Genomic DNA, 17528 nt, shown 5'->3' on the forward strand with positions numbered 1-17528 from the left:
GTAAAATAATATGTTAATTAGAAAGTAATAGAAATAATAATAATAAAATATTCAAAAAGTGAAATAGAGAGTGTGAATAGTAGTTCTCACCTCTCTAAATATGAAGAATGGAGAGTGATATGGAGATGGGTAGGAGTGCCTATTCTCTATTTTACTCTCCAAATATAGAGAATGAAGAGTAAAATTGAGGTGAGTTGGAGATGGTCTAGTGAGGTCAAATTTTAAGACAACTCAACTCTAAAATTATTTTTGTAAATCACCCCTTTACATTAATTTTTACTTGAGACTTTGATGGCTCTTTGCTACTTGGTCAAATAAAAAAAGGTTTTTACAAATTGCACATGTATATTTACTCTTAAAATTAACAATACAATTGAATTGGTACAGATAACTTAAGAACACGAGAGTTGAATTAATCAAGTAATAAAATTGCAATGAATTGACTTGTAAGAAATAAATAGTGAAACAAGTAATTCAATAATATGAATCGAAATCGATAATCATGAAGTTTCGGCGTTCTTCAGATCCAAAAATCGCAATTATGAACGTAGTTTACCCAATTTTTTAGCTCTTAACAAATAACAACTAACATAGGAGTCACCAAGTTTCAAATAACAACTGAGTCTGTTGTAACCCAGTGTTTTTCAAGCTTTTGAACTAAACTTCAATGGATTTTTTCAAAATCAAAAATCAAAAAGGAAAAAAATAAAAATAAAATTTCCATGTGACAAATGTATATATAATATATTTTACCGATCAACATAAGTGTTGTTGTGACTATTTAAAGATGTTAAAATTTCAATTTTAAATAGTTTAGGATGGGTGATAGGACCATCATAAAATTAGACCGTATAGTTAAAAGTTCAAATTTAAATTAGGAAGACATTTGACTATTTTCTCAATAGTATTTAATATATCTTTTTAATATTTAAGAATAGTTATTTAATTTTTTGTAAACAAGCTATTTTATTTCTTTAAAATATTAGTATATTTTATACCGTAGTCCGTAGATGTTAATGTTTGTCTTCTTACTTTTCTCATGACTTCTATAAATTTGCATTTATATATTCAAAGCACACACATGCTAATATTATTCACAGTTTTATCATAATTGTAAATTTTTTTCTTGCTTAGATCTAAAATATAGAAAAGCAGATTAAATTAATATTCAATTAAAATTAATCTATGGGTAAGATCTGTTAGGATTTTGCCCTGATTTTCTTACCTTATTTGAACTTTTATTTTTCCTTAAAAGAAAAGTTAAAGTATTACCATAAATGCTTAAACTTTTTTTGAAAGGAAAATATAATTCTCTTCCATATATGATTTATTCTTTCCTTAGAGAAAACGTATGGAATCCTATAAATATAACACCCCTCTTCTCACACTAAAAACACAATAACATCCACAATATAAACATTTAAGAGTTTTGTTTATGAGGAGATTATCTCTCTACAGTTTTAATGTCTTTTTATTAGTTTTTAATTATGTAGGCCAATTGGTAATATCATATAATAATATGATGTCTTTTAGTATAGTTTTATGTGTCGTCTAATTTATCCTCATATGATTTACAATTGTAAGCTTCCGCATGATGCCAAGATCACCTTCATAACCCAACAAAACTTATGGTAGGATCTAGAAGTTGTATAGTTTTACAAGGATATTGCATTAGCTTTTTAGACACAAATGTTAAATTAGAAAAATAAGAACTGTTTTGCATTATTTTAAGGAAAAATTACTAAAGTACACAATATCAGTTTACATATTCTTATTTTTTTTCCTACACTTTCATAAAAATACAAAATTTCCTACTTTTCCCCCAAACCCTCTATTCCGGATACATTATTGTGAAAAAACCCACACCAACTTTTCTCATCCCTAAAATCTCGCCTCCAATCTCTCCCCACTACCAAATTAGTTATCAAATTCAAATCAATTTGAATTTCAAACGATTCTATCTCTATTCAACCGTCTTCAAAGTTCAAAAGAGGTATTCTCATCTTCTTCATTTTGCTTTCAAAACCAATTTTTGTGTTTCAATCGATTTTGGATCTTGAGGAAAAATGGATCATCCGTCTTTTAATATTGGGATTTCTCAAATAATAACACCTAACAATGATCGAATTTTTGTTTAAGAAGACTCCAACTGGGCAGTGTAAACTTTAGTGAATTCCAACCAATCAATGAAGAGAAATAACAATTTGAGAGTAACCGATTGAAGAAGAAGAGAGAAAATTATGTATTGAACTCATGAACAATGAATGAGAAAATCTAACTATTACAATCTACTAAACACTATTTATACCATTACAAACTGAAGTAGTTAATTTAACTAACTCTAACAACTTGATTGACAGGTGTACACTTTTTTGTTAGTGCACTGCACTGCACTACATTTAACTAACTGTTTAGCATCCTCCCTCAAGCTAGGAGTATGAAAGATGTTCTTCAATCCTAGCTTGGAAACAAGATAAGAATGTTGATTGCTTGCCAATCCTTTGGTAAGTAGATTTGCTGGATGCTCTGTTGTCTGCAGATACACTAGCTGAACTAATCCAAGTTGTATCTTTTCTCGGATAAAATGGCAATCAATGTCAATATGCTTGGTGCGTTTGTGGAAGACTGGATTGGCAGCAATCTGAATGGCTGATTTGCTGTCGCAATGTATAGGAACTGGTAACTGCAAGGAGATCCCTAGCTCCTTGAATAGACCAACTAGCCACACAATTTCAGCTATTGTAGAGGCTAGGCTTCTGTATTCAGCTTCTGCTGAGCTACGCGATATAGTGCTTTGTTTCTTGGACTTCCATGAAATTAAAGAGTTTCCATAAGTCACTAGGTATCCAGTAATGGACTTTCTAATGTTGGCACAAGAGGCCCAATCAACATCACAATAAGTTGACATTTGATTGGTACTAAAAGAAGACATGAGAATTCCTAAACCTGGAGATTGTTTGACATATTTAACCACTTTGATTGCGGCTTCCATGTGAGATGTCTTTGGTTCATGCATATATTGACTGAGATTCTGTACAACAAAGGCTATGTAAGGCCTAGTTATGGTCAAGTATAAAAGTCTTCCTACCAACTTCTGATATATACTAGGATCCTTCAATAGCTTGTCAATTTTGGATTCTTGAGGAAAATGCAAATCAAACTTTGCACTGGTGAGCCTTTGATTTAGCTCAATAGGTGCTTTAATAGGCTTTGACCCTGACAACCCCATATTTGAAATCAGCTCAAGACAATACTTTCTTTGGTGCATGATAATTCCAGCCTTATTCCTAGCAAATTCAATGCCTAAGAAGTACCTTAAGTCACCCAAATCTTTGATCTTAAAAGTATCTTTGAGTATTTTCTTTGTCTCCAAAATCAGTTGGTGATCATTCCCAGTGATAAGCAGGTCATCAACATAGACCAATACAACAACCAAACTAGATCTTTGGTGCTTAGTGAATAGTGAATAATCAAAGTGACTCTGATTAAATCTGAAAGCAGTCAAGGCTGTAGTTAACTTTATGTTCCATTGCCTACTCGCTTGCTTGAGTCCATATAAAGATTTGGTCAACTTGCAGACCTTCCCCTTCCCACTTTGATGACTGAAACCCAATAGAATCTCCATGTACACTTCCTCATCTAAATCATCTTGAAGAAATGCATTAAAAACATCCATTTGATAAAGTCCCCAACCTTGTGCAGCAGCTAAATATATCACCACTCTGACTGTCACCATCTTCACAACAGGAGAAAAAGTTTCTTGATAATTTTAGTCTTCTCTCTGATTGTATCCTTTCGCAACAAGTCGAGCTTTGAATCTATCCACTTCACCATTGGCATTATACTTTATCTTGTACACCCACTTACATCCTATGCCTTTCTTATCCACAGGCAGCTGTACAATTTTTCATGTGTTATTTTCTTCTAGTGCCTGGATTTCACTTTGAATAGCTTCAATCCTTTTGTTGTCTTGTACTGCTTCATGATATGTTTTAGGCTCTTGCTCTTGTAAGATTTTTGTCAAAAAACTCTTATAAGGGACTGAGATGCTAGCATAGTCCACAACATCACCTATGGAGTATAAACAATTTCTAGTTGCTTTCCCAGGTAAGACATAATCTGTTTGCCAAATAGGAGGCCTGGCAGTCCTATGTGACTTCCTTAAACCAATATGGTCCTGTGCATCTGGGACATGTTCCTCCTCAACATGTTCCTCTTCTAGTGTGCATAAAGGTGGAGGTGGGGTTACCTCAATTGGACCTGGTTCACCATCAGAAAGCCCAGTAACAACAATGCTTGGTATTTCATCTTCACCATGATCAGAGGAAATCAATATCTCACTTTCAACATGATTAGGCATTTTAGTCCCACCAAGATTAAGAAAATGCATGCCTCTTTCATAATCAATATTATGTGCTTGAAATGGGAATAAGTGTTCATGAAAGACAACATCTCTACTAACAAATATAGTCTTACACTTCATGTCATATAATCTATATCCCTTTTAAGTAACTGCATATCCAAGCAAAACTGCCTCCCTTGCCCTGGGTGCTAATTTATCTCCCTTTAAGAGATTTGTAGCAAAACAAAGACATCCCACTACTCTAAGATGATACAAAGAAGGCTGTTTATTATAAAGTAGTTCATATGGGGTCTTGTTGCCTAATGTAGTAAGGGGAATTCTATTAATGATATATACTGCAGTCTCCACACATTCCCCCCCAGAACATACCAAGAAGATTACTTTGTATTTTGATTGCTCTAGCTGTCTCCAAAATATGCCTGTGCTTCCTTTCCACAATACCATTTTGTTGTGGTGTATGAGGACAAGAACTTTGGTGCAATATCCCATTTGATGTAAACAATTCACTACAATTTGTATTAAAGAATTCACCTCCATTATCAGATCTAAACACCTTCACAATTCTGCCAAACTGTGTTTTTATCATTGATAAGAATTGTTTAAGAGCTACAATCACATCAGACTTTAAAGCAATTAAGAAAACCCATGTCCACCTAGAATTATCATCAACTAAAGTGAGGAAATACCTCTTCCCATTGTGAGTAGGCATCTTGTAAGGGCCCCAAACATCCATGTGAACCAAATCAAAATTAGCATCTGCTTTACTATTGCTAATGGGAAAAGGAACTCTAGTTTGTCTAGCCTGTGGACAAATACTACACTGTTTCAAAGTAAGACTACTACAATTATTGAAAGCCTTTATTCTTCTAAGTACTCCCATAGGAATGTGTCCCAATCTCATATGCCAAAGGGCAGGATCAATGGTTTTCCCAACAACAAATATTGTCCTGATTGTATTCACATTTCTTTGTTGCATCCCTTGCATTCTTAGTACATAAAGAACATCCTCTATATCACCAATCCCCTTCACCTTCCCAGATGAGAGGTCCTAAAATACACAACATGTGAGAAAAAAAAGAAACATAACAGTTCAATTCTTTTGTCAATTTTGAAACTGATAATAGATTAAACTTGAATGCTGGCACACACAACACATCACTAATTACTTTACCTTCATTCAACTGAACACTTCCAATATGAGAAATAAAAGCTGAATCACTTGTTGGTAGTTGTACTTTTCCTGCATTTCTCACAATGATCTCGATATGTAAGTGTTGCTTATTGCTTATCATATGATCTGTACACCCTGAGTCCACTATCTAGTTCATGAGTTTCATAGGATTACCTGCCATGTGAGCACTCATATGTGGTTGGTTTGTGGTGTTCATGTTTAGTACATTTAGCATCTGCTTCAATTGTTCTGGTGTGGCCTTATTCATCAACTGCATAAGCTGATCCTGTGTAACTATTTGATCATCACACACCTTCCCTCATATGACAACATTCGCACTCCTCTGGAAATCCTCACAGCAACTGCTTGATTCATTCTGCATATGTCCTTCAAAAACTGCATTAACCTTCTTCTTTGACTTGAAATCTGCAGAGTACCCAATTAGTTGATAACAATTGCTCTTAGCATGCCCTGTCGCATGACAATGTTCACATTTCATCAATTTGTAACATCTATCCCTTGTATGGCCCTTCATGTGATAGAAATCACAATAGAAATTATTGTATCCTTTCTTTTGAAACTGTTTGGTTCCAGTTTGTCTTGAAGCAGACAGAGCTGTTGGTTCTATTCCATCATGAACAACTCCGACAATTCCTTTTTGACTTTCATCTTGAATAACCGTTGCATATGCTTGGTTTACATTAGGCAAATTACTCATCATCAAGATTTGTCCTGTTGCCTGTGAGTAGCTTTCATTTAGACCCATCAAAAATTGTAAAAGACGTTGATATTGCATTTGCTCAACAAACTCCTTGATTTGTGACAATCACACCCTGGTGGAGGCAAAATTAAGTCATATTCATCCCATAGACTCTTTAATTTTGTGTAATAAGAAGAAACTGTAGAGACTCCCTGTGTTAATGTGAAAATTCTCTTGTGAAGTTGATACAACCTCGATCCATTCACTTTGTCGAAACGTTCCTTCAAATCAAGCCAAACCTTGTGTGCACTTGATGCGTATAAGATTCCACTAAACTGATCCTTGCTCACATTGCATGTAAGCCATGAAATTACGATCGCATTACATTGATCCCAAATCTTTTTCAAAATTACTCCTGGAAACTGATCTATCTACGAGACCTAACTTGTTTCTTTCTAGCAATGCTATCTCCATTGGTCGACTTCACAGAGTGTAGTTCTCCATGCCGAGCAATTGAATCCCAACAGAAAATGCTCCAGGAACATTAGAAGAGCTCAAGTAGAGCGGGTGATTGTGAGCTAGAATCACCGAACCTCCCCTCGATACAATTCCTCCAGTTTCACGACGTGTTTCATCCATTGATCCATCCTCGACCGCCATTGCAGAATCTCTCGATCTATGCTAAAAAAATCTTGAGATAAATCCCTAGATCTGCTCTAAACTGCTCTGATACCATGTAAACTTCAGTGAATTCCAACTACTCAATGAAGAGAAATATCAATTTGAGAGTAATCGATTGAAGAAGAAGAGAGAAAATTTTGTATTGAACTCATGAACAATGACTGAGAAAATCTAACTATTACAATCTACTAAACATTATTTATACCATTACAAACTGAAGTAGTTAATTTAACTAACTCTAACAACTTGATTGGCAAGTGTACACTTTTCTGTTAGTGCACTGCAGTACATTTAACTAACTGTTCAACAGGCAGAATTGAGATCTAAAAGGTTGCATGATCCGACAATAATGGCAAATCAAAGTTCTAAGAAGAGAAAATTGAAAAAGGAAGTGCTTGCATCATCTAAAGCAAAGGATGCAAAAACTCAAAAGAAAAGAGGTAGAAAGGTTGCCCCTCTCATTTCTCGACCAACACTACCCATGACATACATTTCTTTTCATATATCATTTTTAAAACATTCTTTATCCCCCCGTTTTCATTTGCTTTTATTTTGATACATTGTTGAAAAAGAAAGTTTTATTGTGTATCTTGAATGAAATCTGCAGTTGTTACCCAGAAACAATAATGGTTGCATATATTGTTGTTATGTTATTTTAATGTATCAAAAATTAAAGGTCAATATGGAAGATTGAATGACATTATGATTATTTTATCAAATGTTGGTATTGAGTATAACTTACTCATTTGTACTCATAAACCCTATTTTTTGTCAAAATTTTGTGTTCAGAAATGTATCTAAGATGGTGTTCAATTCACAGTATGACATGTAGGTTGTTTTTTGTACAATGTATCATATTCATAGATATTCACAGATACTTAAACAGAATATAATATATCTGAGAGTTTACATTTTATATCATATTTAAATGTAAGTCGGTGTATATACAGAATAAATTGATTTTGTGTATCATTTATGGATTGTTATTATTTAATATCAAATAAAGTGAAACATAATATTTTGTGAAATATTTGGTCTTTCCCTATTAGTTATGTATGTATCATTTATCTGTTTAGTGATTGATCAACATAATTTATGGAATTGCAGAATATGAAATATGTAATTAAACATATTTTAAAGCAATCCCTAAAGTTTGGTCCTAGTTACAACTCAAATTTTAATGAAAATTTAGTGTTGTCAATAAAGGATGAAGGTATAAAATTATTCAAGGATACTATATTCGGTCCATACCTAAATATCCCCAAGTGCAACTACCAGGGACAAATTACCAAGTGTTTATATCTTCTAGAGGTTGAGCAGGACAATTTAGACAAAGAAATTCATATTCGTCATGCCAAAGGAAATGTATTGCAATTTAGTATCAGAGAATTTTCTATTATTACTGGTCTGAAGTGTAAAGGAAATATTAAAGATTTTAAGTATCCAGATTCAAAAACTAGTAGGCTGGTTCAAAGATATTTTTCTGATCCAAATTATAATGTAAAAAAAGGGCAGCTGGTAGATCATTTTGTTATGGATGGTTGGGACAACACTGATGATGCCCTTTAGATGGCTATCATGTTTTTCATTCATACATTTGTATTCTTGCAACTTGGTGATGCAACAATTCCTATTGAAGATTTCTTAATGGTAGAAGATGGCAGCTATCAATAGTTTCTGTGGGGATAACTTGCCTTCACAATGTTAATGAAATCATTTAGGAAAGAGTACAAACCCGACAAACAAATGTATCGCTTGAATGGATTTCCATATGCACTTAATATCTGGGTATATGAATGTGTGTCTGTAATGCATAAAGAGATAGTTGTTAAAGAAGGAAACGGTATATCAAGGTTATGCAATTGAAAAGTTGTGGGTGCAAAGCCCAAATTTGAGATGTTTATGGAAACCATTTTTACTGAGCTAATTAATACATAACAACCTTTTTACTTTACTTTTTTAGTTTGCGATACATTTTTTTTTGCTCTTGTGATGTTTTACTATTTGTTTGTATAAAATGATTGTTCTAATGTTCAGTCAACTCCAGAGAAAATCAGATCACTTGATTTATCGAATAACAGTCATGTACCTTCAACTCAACCAGCCACATCAGATGTTAATCATGAGGAGGTTCCTGGATTTGAAGACTTTTCATCAAAACCTCTGAAGCAACTATTAAGGAGATCCACACAAGTTTCTAGCACATAATATACCCCACCCCTAAGAGAAGAAAAGTTGCACGTCCAACAAAAACTAATGTGCCCAAAGCCACACAACCAGATGAGCAACCAAATCAGTCATCTTCGAATTCACAATCGCCACAAGTCGATAATGTATCTGGTGTTTCTCATTATACAGTTTCCAAAAAATAATTTCGGACAATGTAGGACTTGAGAAACTGAAGGATTACATGAAGTGTTATGTAAGTAAACACAACTATGTGATTTAAATATTTTTTTTGTTTATTGTTAATTCCACTTAATATGCTTAATTTGAATCTAGGTTGACAAAAAAATTGGAGTTGTTGAGGCACTAATTATAAAAAAAATATTCTGAATTGATGAAAGCAGTTAGCGCGAAAGATAACAAAAGTGATAAGGTAGTATTTTTATTTTTTTCTTCCTTTTTCAGTTTTGTGTTATATTGATTTTTTGGATCATGAAGGATAATGGTGGCATTTCTATGCCATATATAATGGATGATTCAGTCGAGAAAGGTAATGTTGATCCACAATCCGCTTCTGATCAATTCTTCCAACAAACCATTTCACCCATACAAATGGATTTTGCAATTGTTGATCATGATATTGATGCATCTGCTGTGGAGATTGAAAAATAATATGTTACTGAAAAAAATGTTGCAAAGGTATATATATATGATAATTCAATTTAATTATATAATTTAATATCTTTTAATCATTAGTCAATTCGATTAAAAGTATTAATAATGTATCATTTACAAAGATTGATACTTTAGTAATTTTAATTCATACAATGAAATAAACGTTGCTTTTTTGTATATCATTGGTTGTACCTGATACATTAGAATCTCAGTTGATACTATATATTATTTTTGAATAACCATTAACAAATACTTTAATTTATATTTCCTTATACACTAATATAAAAACACAGAGTAATGACACATCCATTAACAAACATGCTATGGAAGATTCAACATATGTTATACCCACAACACACCAGAGTTATGTTCCGGTAAAAGAGATCGTTCATAATAAGGAAGTGGTAACTAAAAAGTTTTTAAATTATTATACATTAATTATTTTTGAAAAAAAAAATAGTATCTAATATTTTGTTTATTAGGAGGATGCAGGACAAGAAGCCCCCCAATTAGACACAAAAGTATTGAGCGGTGATAAAGATGTTGCTGATACAATTCAACAAGACTTCGAAAAACATGTTTCAAATTCAGTAATTGTTGATACATCTGTCTAGTTCTAAATTGTTTACTGAAAAATGTCAACAGTTGCGTATGTAAATTGTAATATTTTGTTATAATTATCTGATTTGATGTAGGATTCTACCACATTGGCTTCTATTTCATCCGACACTGAAACAGTCATAGATGCACTTGTCTACAAACTTTCAAACGAGTCAATTAATGTCGAACAACTGAGTGTAATCATACCTCTCCGGCTAATCGACAGTGATGATTTTCTATTTGACAGCCAGCTACCTACCCAACTTTCAGTCAAGGAGTCTGCACACAATCTTGATACAAAGACTCCAGCTCTACATAACGGAATGCCTTCAAAGATTCTGCAGTCTCCTTATTTGATTGCCTTTGGATTCAGCGATAAGGGCAAGGGGAAAATCGACGATGACATTCGCCCATACACTCCATTTGAAGGATGTGGCATCACCTATCAAGTTTCGTCAGCTTTAATACAAGAGTACTCTTAGTGGATACAAAAGGGACTCCTCAAATCACATGCAAACAAGTGAGTTTTTTTTATTAATGTATCTTTATAGCAAATCATATGCGAATGAGTAAGTTTTCGTATTATTGTATCTTTATATTTTGATTTTGTATTAAATTATTCTTATGTTGCTACAATCATTTTCATAGAAAACCATCAGAGGATAAATATAGAGGCAAATCTGCTCTATTTGGATTTGATTGTATGAATTTTGTTATCGCATTTCCTTTGAAAAAGAACTGATTTTATAATATGTCACAGCCAAATAAATGTTGGACTGATCAAGTACAATATACACTACAATTATGTATATGATACACAATTAACATGTGTCACTCAAAAATTCAGATTACTACTTGTGTTTGCCAATTTTTACACGTATCATCTACTTTTTATCATGTATTATTGTTTTATGTATTATGTTCTTTTTTTCTTTATTTTGCAGTACATAGATGTAATTTTTTATCATCTATGCAAGAAGTCAAACTAAGAAGCATGGATCAATACATATACACTCTGTGCAACTGTTTGTTCAAGTCATATATCAACAATGCGTACAAAAGGTATTATTGCAGTCATGAAGATGATACTTTTAGTACACAAGAAAACATTGCCCGAGCTGATGTTGTATCTGTATATGAAAGGTCAATCAAAGACGTCTTTAATGAATTTTTTGTCCATGTTGTTTTACCATGTTATCTAGTAGATGAGGTATATATTCCGGTTAACTGTGACGAAGAATTTCATTGGGTGTTGGTTGTGGTTATTTTAAGAAAAAGGTTAATACGAGTTTATGACTCATCTTTGGGATCAAGGAAAAAAGTTCAATCCGATGAGATAAAACAGTTGTCTGTGATCCTTCCTAACCACCTTTAGGATAGTAGATTCTTTGATAAAACAAACATAATTGATTGGGCAGTATTGAATGCATATAAAGACAACAAAACTGGTGAATTGTTGGGTCCACAACATCCGTTTGAGGTGAAATTTGCTCAAGACATTATGCAATAAAAAAGCGATAGCATGTCAGTATTGTATCTACTTTTCTTTACTTACACATTTCATTCAATTTATATTGTATCTTCTTTCTGTTTGCAATGACTGTAGAACGTATGTAGCTGCATTTTTTGAATTTCTAAGCGACAAAATAAATGTCCCATCGATCCCTTTTCAAAGTGACTATCTTCGCTCAAGATATGCAGCATTGTTATGAAACTATGGTACCTATAAGGCATAGGCGGGATACGTTAGCGAGAATGATGATCCTACAAAGCCAAGGGGTGACTTCTTTCTATCGACATATGATAAACTGATTAATGTATAATAGTAGTTTATTTACTGACTTACAGTCAAGAGCTGAAATTTTATTGTTTTGAAGATACATTAAGTGTTTTGGAGTATTCCTCCCCAGGTTAACATGATACTTCTAAGTAATTCATACTTCTAAATTTGAAGTGTTTTTATGTCCATAATTTTTTATGTCTCTTTTAAATTCGTTTTCAATACATTTTAATACCTTATTAAATTTTGTATATTATAAGTATTATACACATCACTACAGCTTCTACTACAGTGAAATTGATACAAAATTTCCACAAAATTATTAAGTACATGATACAATATTGTTTTCACAAATAACAAAATTTTATTCTTCACACCACATGGTACAAATTGTCTCTTATAAGATTGGTACAAATTACAACATTTGATACTATTTTACTATTTCATGCCAAAGTTACAAAAATATTAAGTATCAAATAGACAAAATTGATATCAAACTTACTCTCACTTTTTTTAAGTTGATATAAACTTTTTAGAAAATTATTATGTACATGATACACAATTGCGTCCACAAATAACAAAATTGTATGTATCACAACACATGATACAAATTGTCTCTTATAATATTAATAAAAATCAAAACGACTGATACTATATTGTTTAGTAGATACAAAATATACAAAAAGATATTATGTATATGATATATAATTGCTTCAAACATCTCAAATGATACTATTTTTACATGTTGTCTCTTATAACTTTGGCACACATCACAACAATAGATATTATTATTCTATCGCATACCAAAGTTACAAATAATTAAGTATCAGATACACAACATGTATACCAAACTAACTCTAGCAGAAATTAACAATAAAAAAATGTAGCCAGAATTGAAAACATGACATTTTTCATTTATTGCATCAGAAAATAGTAACCTAAAAGTACTTTATAAAGTATCAAATTTGAGAATTATTAGACATGAAGCATAAAAGTTCTCCTAAAATGTAATCATCAAGAATCTTTCGGGAAGAAAGTACATGTTCTTCTATTGTGATCTTTTTGTCCATAATGTCCACAACAGTTCATGTTTGTGGTAAGCTTTTCATCTGAATTTTTCTTCCTCTTTTTTCTTGGTCTACCAAACATTTTTTTTATGTATATTGATGGCAAGACGACTTCTTCCAAAACACATTTTGAATCACTTTTGTCTGACATTGATTCCATTGGAACTGCATATGTGTTGTTAATGCATCATGTTTATAGTAATCAAAGCAGTAGGGGTGTACATCTATAATATTTCTCTTCTTGAAAACAACCATTGCGTGCGCACAAGGTATCTCGTCATGTTGAAAGCTACGAGATGAACAAGCTTTCCTCTCAAGACAAACAATGTATCTTATGCCACCTTCATACACTGAAAACATAAATTCAGAAGATGAAACAACCTGCAATTGTTTACAAATTAGAGATACATTACACAAATTTTCATTTAGTGTACACAACAATATAATGAGAAGTAAAGCTAGATACACAATACTTGTAATACACATATGTACCTTTATTTTCGCACATTTGGATGCGTTTATAATTAATATTTCTTCAAATCTCCTCCCTAATGTTTTCTTTGTATAAGATGTTATTTCTCGATTTTTGCAATTCCAAAAATTAAATAGAATTCTAGCTTCTTTCAGAAAGTCTATAATAGGTAATTGTCGTGCATCACAATGCAACCATTGATACATTCTGCTATGTTCGAAGTCATCATTCTCTCCCTGTTCACTGCTGCATGAGATCTAGACCACCTTTCATACTCAACATCTTGAAGATACTTCTTAACTCTGCCATCTATTTTTTTCAATTTAGCAATCAATTTTTCAAAATCATTTTTTCGATAAGCCTTTGCCATTGAATAAAACAAATCACTTAGTGTAGATCTGCTTCTCCTAAAGTTTGTACAAGCATTTTTCCATAGATGTCATAAGCATGCAAAATGAGGAACATTTGGATAAACAATACTTACACTCATACAACACACATTTTCTCTCTCTAACCAAATACATTTTTAAACTGTTGAAAGAACCATGTCCATGAACAATTATTTTTCGTGTCTACAATTTCATAAGCTAACGGCAATATGCAACCTTAACATAGAAACACACAACATTATGATTCTTTATACATAATTGTTGCAGAATGTTAAATTACTATCTTAAAAAATTAAATTCATAAACAACATGACATATCTGTCCCATCGAGTGTACTTGCCGATACAAATATCTCTCGATAAGCTCCGCTAAAATGTGAAGCATCAACAACAACAACAGGCCTACAGAACTCAAACCCTCTCATCATTGGCCTTAATGATATGAATAGATACATAAACTCAATTTTTTCCGACTTGTGCATCCATACATATGAATTTAGATACACAGTCTCCAACATATATATGTATCTTGGCATCTGTTTATATCCATCTGCAGGTTTACCCCTTATCATCTCCAATGCATGTTCTTTAGCCCGCCATCTTGTTGGTAAGAAATTTCAACATCATATCGTGAGCTAACATCATCAATTATATCGTTTGGAGTATGTTTTCTTTTATGATTCACCAACTTTGGAGCTGCCACAACACTAACAAACCCAACAGTAGCTTGTACCTTACTTAATACTCTATCCCTCAATGGCCATGTATGTTCACTATTGAAGTATCTCATTTTGAATATGTCTATATTTTTCATAACAGAAAATTCCAACAACAATCATCTGAATAATATACTAATACGTAGCTGCAATTATACCATATGTATTTATTATTTGATCAAGTTTAATATATCAATCCATAAATAAAAACAAAAATAACAGTACAAGATACATTATTACAAATACTTTTAGTTAAATAGTAATGTGCACACATATTAATATATCACACAGTTTAATGAGAACACAGTTTATATTGTTCAGATACAAATCAGATAACTAATTCAAAATCCACTTATTAACCTTATTTCACCTATCCTTCTTAATTGATACTTTAACAAACAAAGGTAACTCAAAATGAACATGATACTTTATTGTATCCACTGAACATGTCGCGCCCTGTTTTTCTCAAAACGGGTTTTGGTGCACGACCTAACAACTCTTTTGGGCTTTGGGTGGTTGAAGAGTTGCCACCTAACGAATTAAGGCGCGTTAAGGCACCTATCTAACCTAATTAAGTCTAGCTAAGGTCAACTAACCAGAGATCAGGGTAAGGGTTCAAGTTACCTGGAGGAAAAGGTGTTAGGCATCCCTCGAGATCCACAAATGCGGGTCCCGACCGTATCTCATGCAATATGTGGGGGTTACAAATAGCAAGTATGGTCACTTCTTTTGTTATTTATTTAATTAACATGGTTACTAAGTGATAAATGATATTAAACAATTAAAGCCAGTTTAATTATTTATTTAATTGATTAAGCATGCGAAAACTAGGTGATAACAATATTAAGCAATTAAGGGCACTTTAATTATTTTAGTAAATTAGATAGGCATGCGAGACTAAGTGATAATATAATAGATAAATATTACACAATAAATAAAGAGATGAGCGAGGGGATAGAGATTATACAAATAGATAAGCAAACAATTTTATTTTTTATTAAACTACCCCAAATAAGTATAATTATTATAAACATATAAAAGGGAGAAGGAAAGGGAGACTTTAAAGGACTTTAGGATCAGCACTCGACTTTTTTTATTTTCGATAGGCTTCCGTGTAGGGACAGACAAAACCAAGGTTTGTCTCTTTAAGCCTGAGTCGATGTCATCATCTCCGTAGGGCCTAAACTACTCATACCCTATCACCATATGCTTTTCGTCTCTAAGAGGTGCCTAACGTCCCCGCTTAAGGTCCAAGAGGCATTGAACTACTATTATGGTGGATGTAGACAAAAAAATATAATAGGCCCACCTAGACACCAAGTCAAACAAATAAGACCTTCATTTAGCACGTAAAATCTCAAGTTGGCCTCTAGATTTTATTTATCATGCTAGCAAACACAAGTAAAGTGAAGGTTGCACGCTAAGTGTATGCACACAAGCATAGCAATACATATAAACGAGCGGTGAGCAACACAACAGTATGGCTATTAATTAATGAAAGAGCAAGTAATTACGACATAATGCATATTTTAGTTATAAACTGATTTTAAAAGTGGCACAAAATTATCATAGATCTAGGCATTTTTAAGAGCAGTAGCAGGCCAAAATATATTTATTTTAAATAACAGTCAATTTATTAAATGCAAAAATTAATTAGGAGCCAAATTTAAATGGCAAAGCAGCATGCAGAAGTTATTATTTAAAGCAGAGTTGTATTAGGGTATCAAGTAGTAGACATAGTAAATTATTAGTAGCTAAGTTTAAGTAGCAAAACGATTGATTAAATACAAAAATTAATTAATTTAATCAGGGCGGTATATAAGTAGNNTTATCATAGATCTAGGCATTTTTAAGAGCAGTAGCAGGCCAAAATATATTTATTTTAAATAACAGTCAATTTATTAAATGCAAAAATTAATTAGGAGCCAAATTTAAATGGCAAAGCAGCATGCAGAAGTTATTATTTAAAGCAGAGTTGTATTAGGGTAGCAAGTAGTAGACATAGTAAATTATTAGTAGCTAAGTTTAAGTAGCAGAACGATTGATTAAATACAAAAATTAATTAATTTAATCAGGGCGGTATATAAGTAGCAGATGCAGAAATTAATTATCAGTTAAATTTAAGTGGCAAAATGAATAGTTACAATGCAGAATAGATTATGTCAAGCAGGTTAATATGCAGACAAAAGAATTATTGATTACTTTTATTTATTTATTTATTTATTTATTTTTCTTTCTTTTAAGTGGTAGTACTTAATGCATCACAGAGTAATGACACAATACATAACAAAATGTAGTTCAGTTATTTAACATGCTGGAGATTAGTTGATTTTACTAATTCATAAACATATCAAAATTGCAACAGACATATGACTAGTCCAGTTTAAAGAACCTAAAATTGGTTTACAATTCCAGATTTTAGTGACATGCTGAAAATTGATTCATAAACCTATATACCTAATCTCTAAGTGTTTGAAAGATTGAAAATATATAGATCCTATAGGCATAATTTCTACACACTAATGACATATTAAGAAAAATTTAAATCCTATAGGCATGCATTTCTGAGTACTAATTGTTCAAACAAACATATAGGCATGCTTTCTAAATGAAGTATAAGGTGACAATTATTCAACATATTTGATTTCTATGCCAAGTAACATATGACGAGTAATTACTTTATAGGCACGTTATCCTAGGAATAGTAAGAGGATTCTAATGCAAGCGGATTTAAAAAAAATCAACATTT

The 17528-nt window shown here is 32.3% G+C and overlaps 1 protein-coding gene and 1 pseudogene across 1 annotated transcript; one reads left to right on the forward strand and one right to left on the reverse strand.

The window, feature by feature from the left end:
* Positions 1-3907: 3907 nt before the first annotated feature.
* On the reverse strand, positions 3908-5811 carry LOC125842960 (uncharacterized). Its single transcript, XM_049522230.1, has 4 exons — positions 5709-5811; positions 5530-5603; positions 4733-5411; positions 3908-4416 (listed from the first exon to the last, which is right to left on the reverse strand). The coding sequence occupies exons 1-4, from the start codon at positions 5809-5811 to the stop codon at positions 3908-3910; spliced, it is 1365 nt and encodes a 454-aa protein (XP_049378187.1).
* Positions 5812-7264: 1453 nt separating this feature from the next.
* Positions 7265-12179, forward strand: LOC125842961 (uncharacterized; annotated as a pseudogene).
* Positions 12180-17528: the final 5349 nt, after the last annotated feature.

Source organism: Solanum stenotomum, chromosome 10 (assembly GCF_019186545.1).
Source record: "Solanum stenotomum isolate F172 chromosome 10, ASM1918654v1, whole genome shotgun sequence".
NCBI classification, from domain to species: Eukaryota; Viridiplantae; Streptophyta; class Magnoliopsida; order Solanales; family Solanaceae; genus Solanum; species Solanum stenotomum.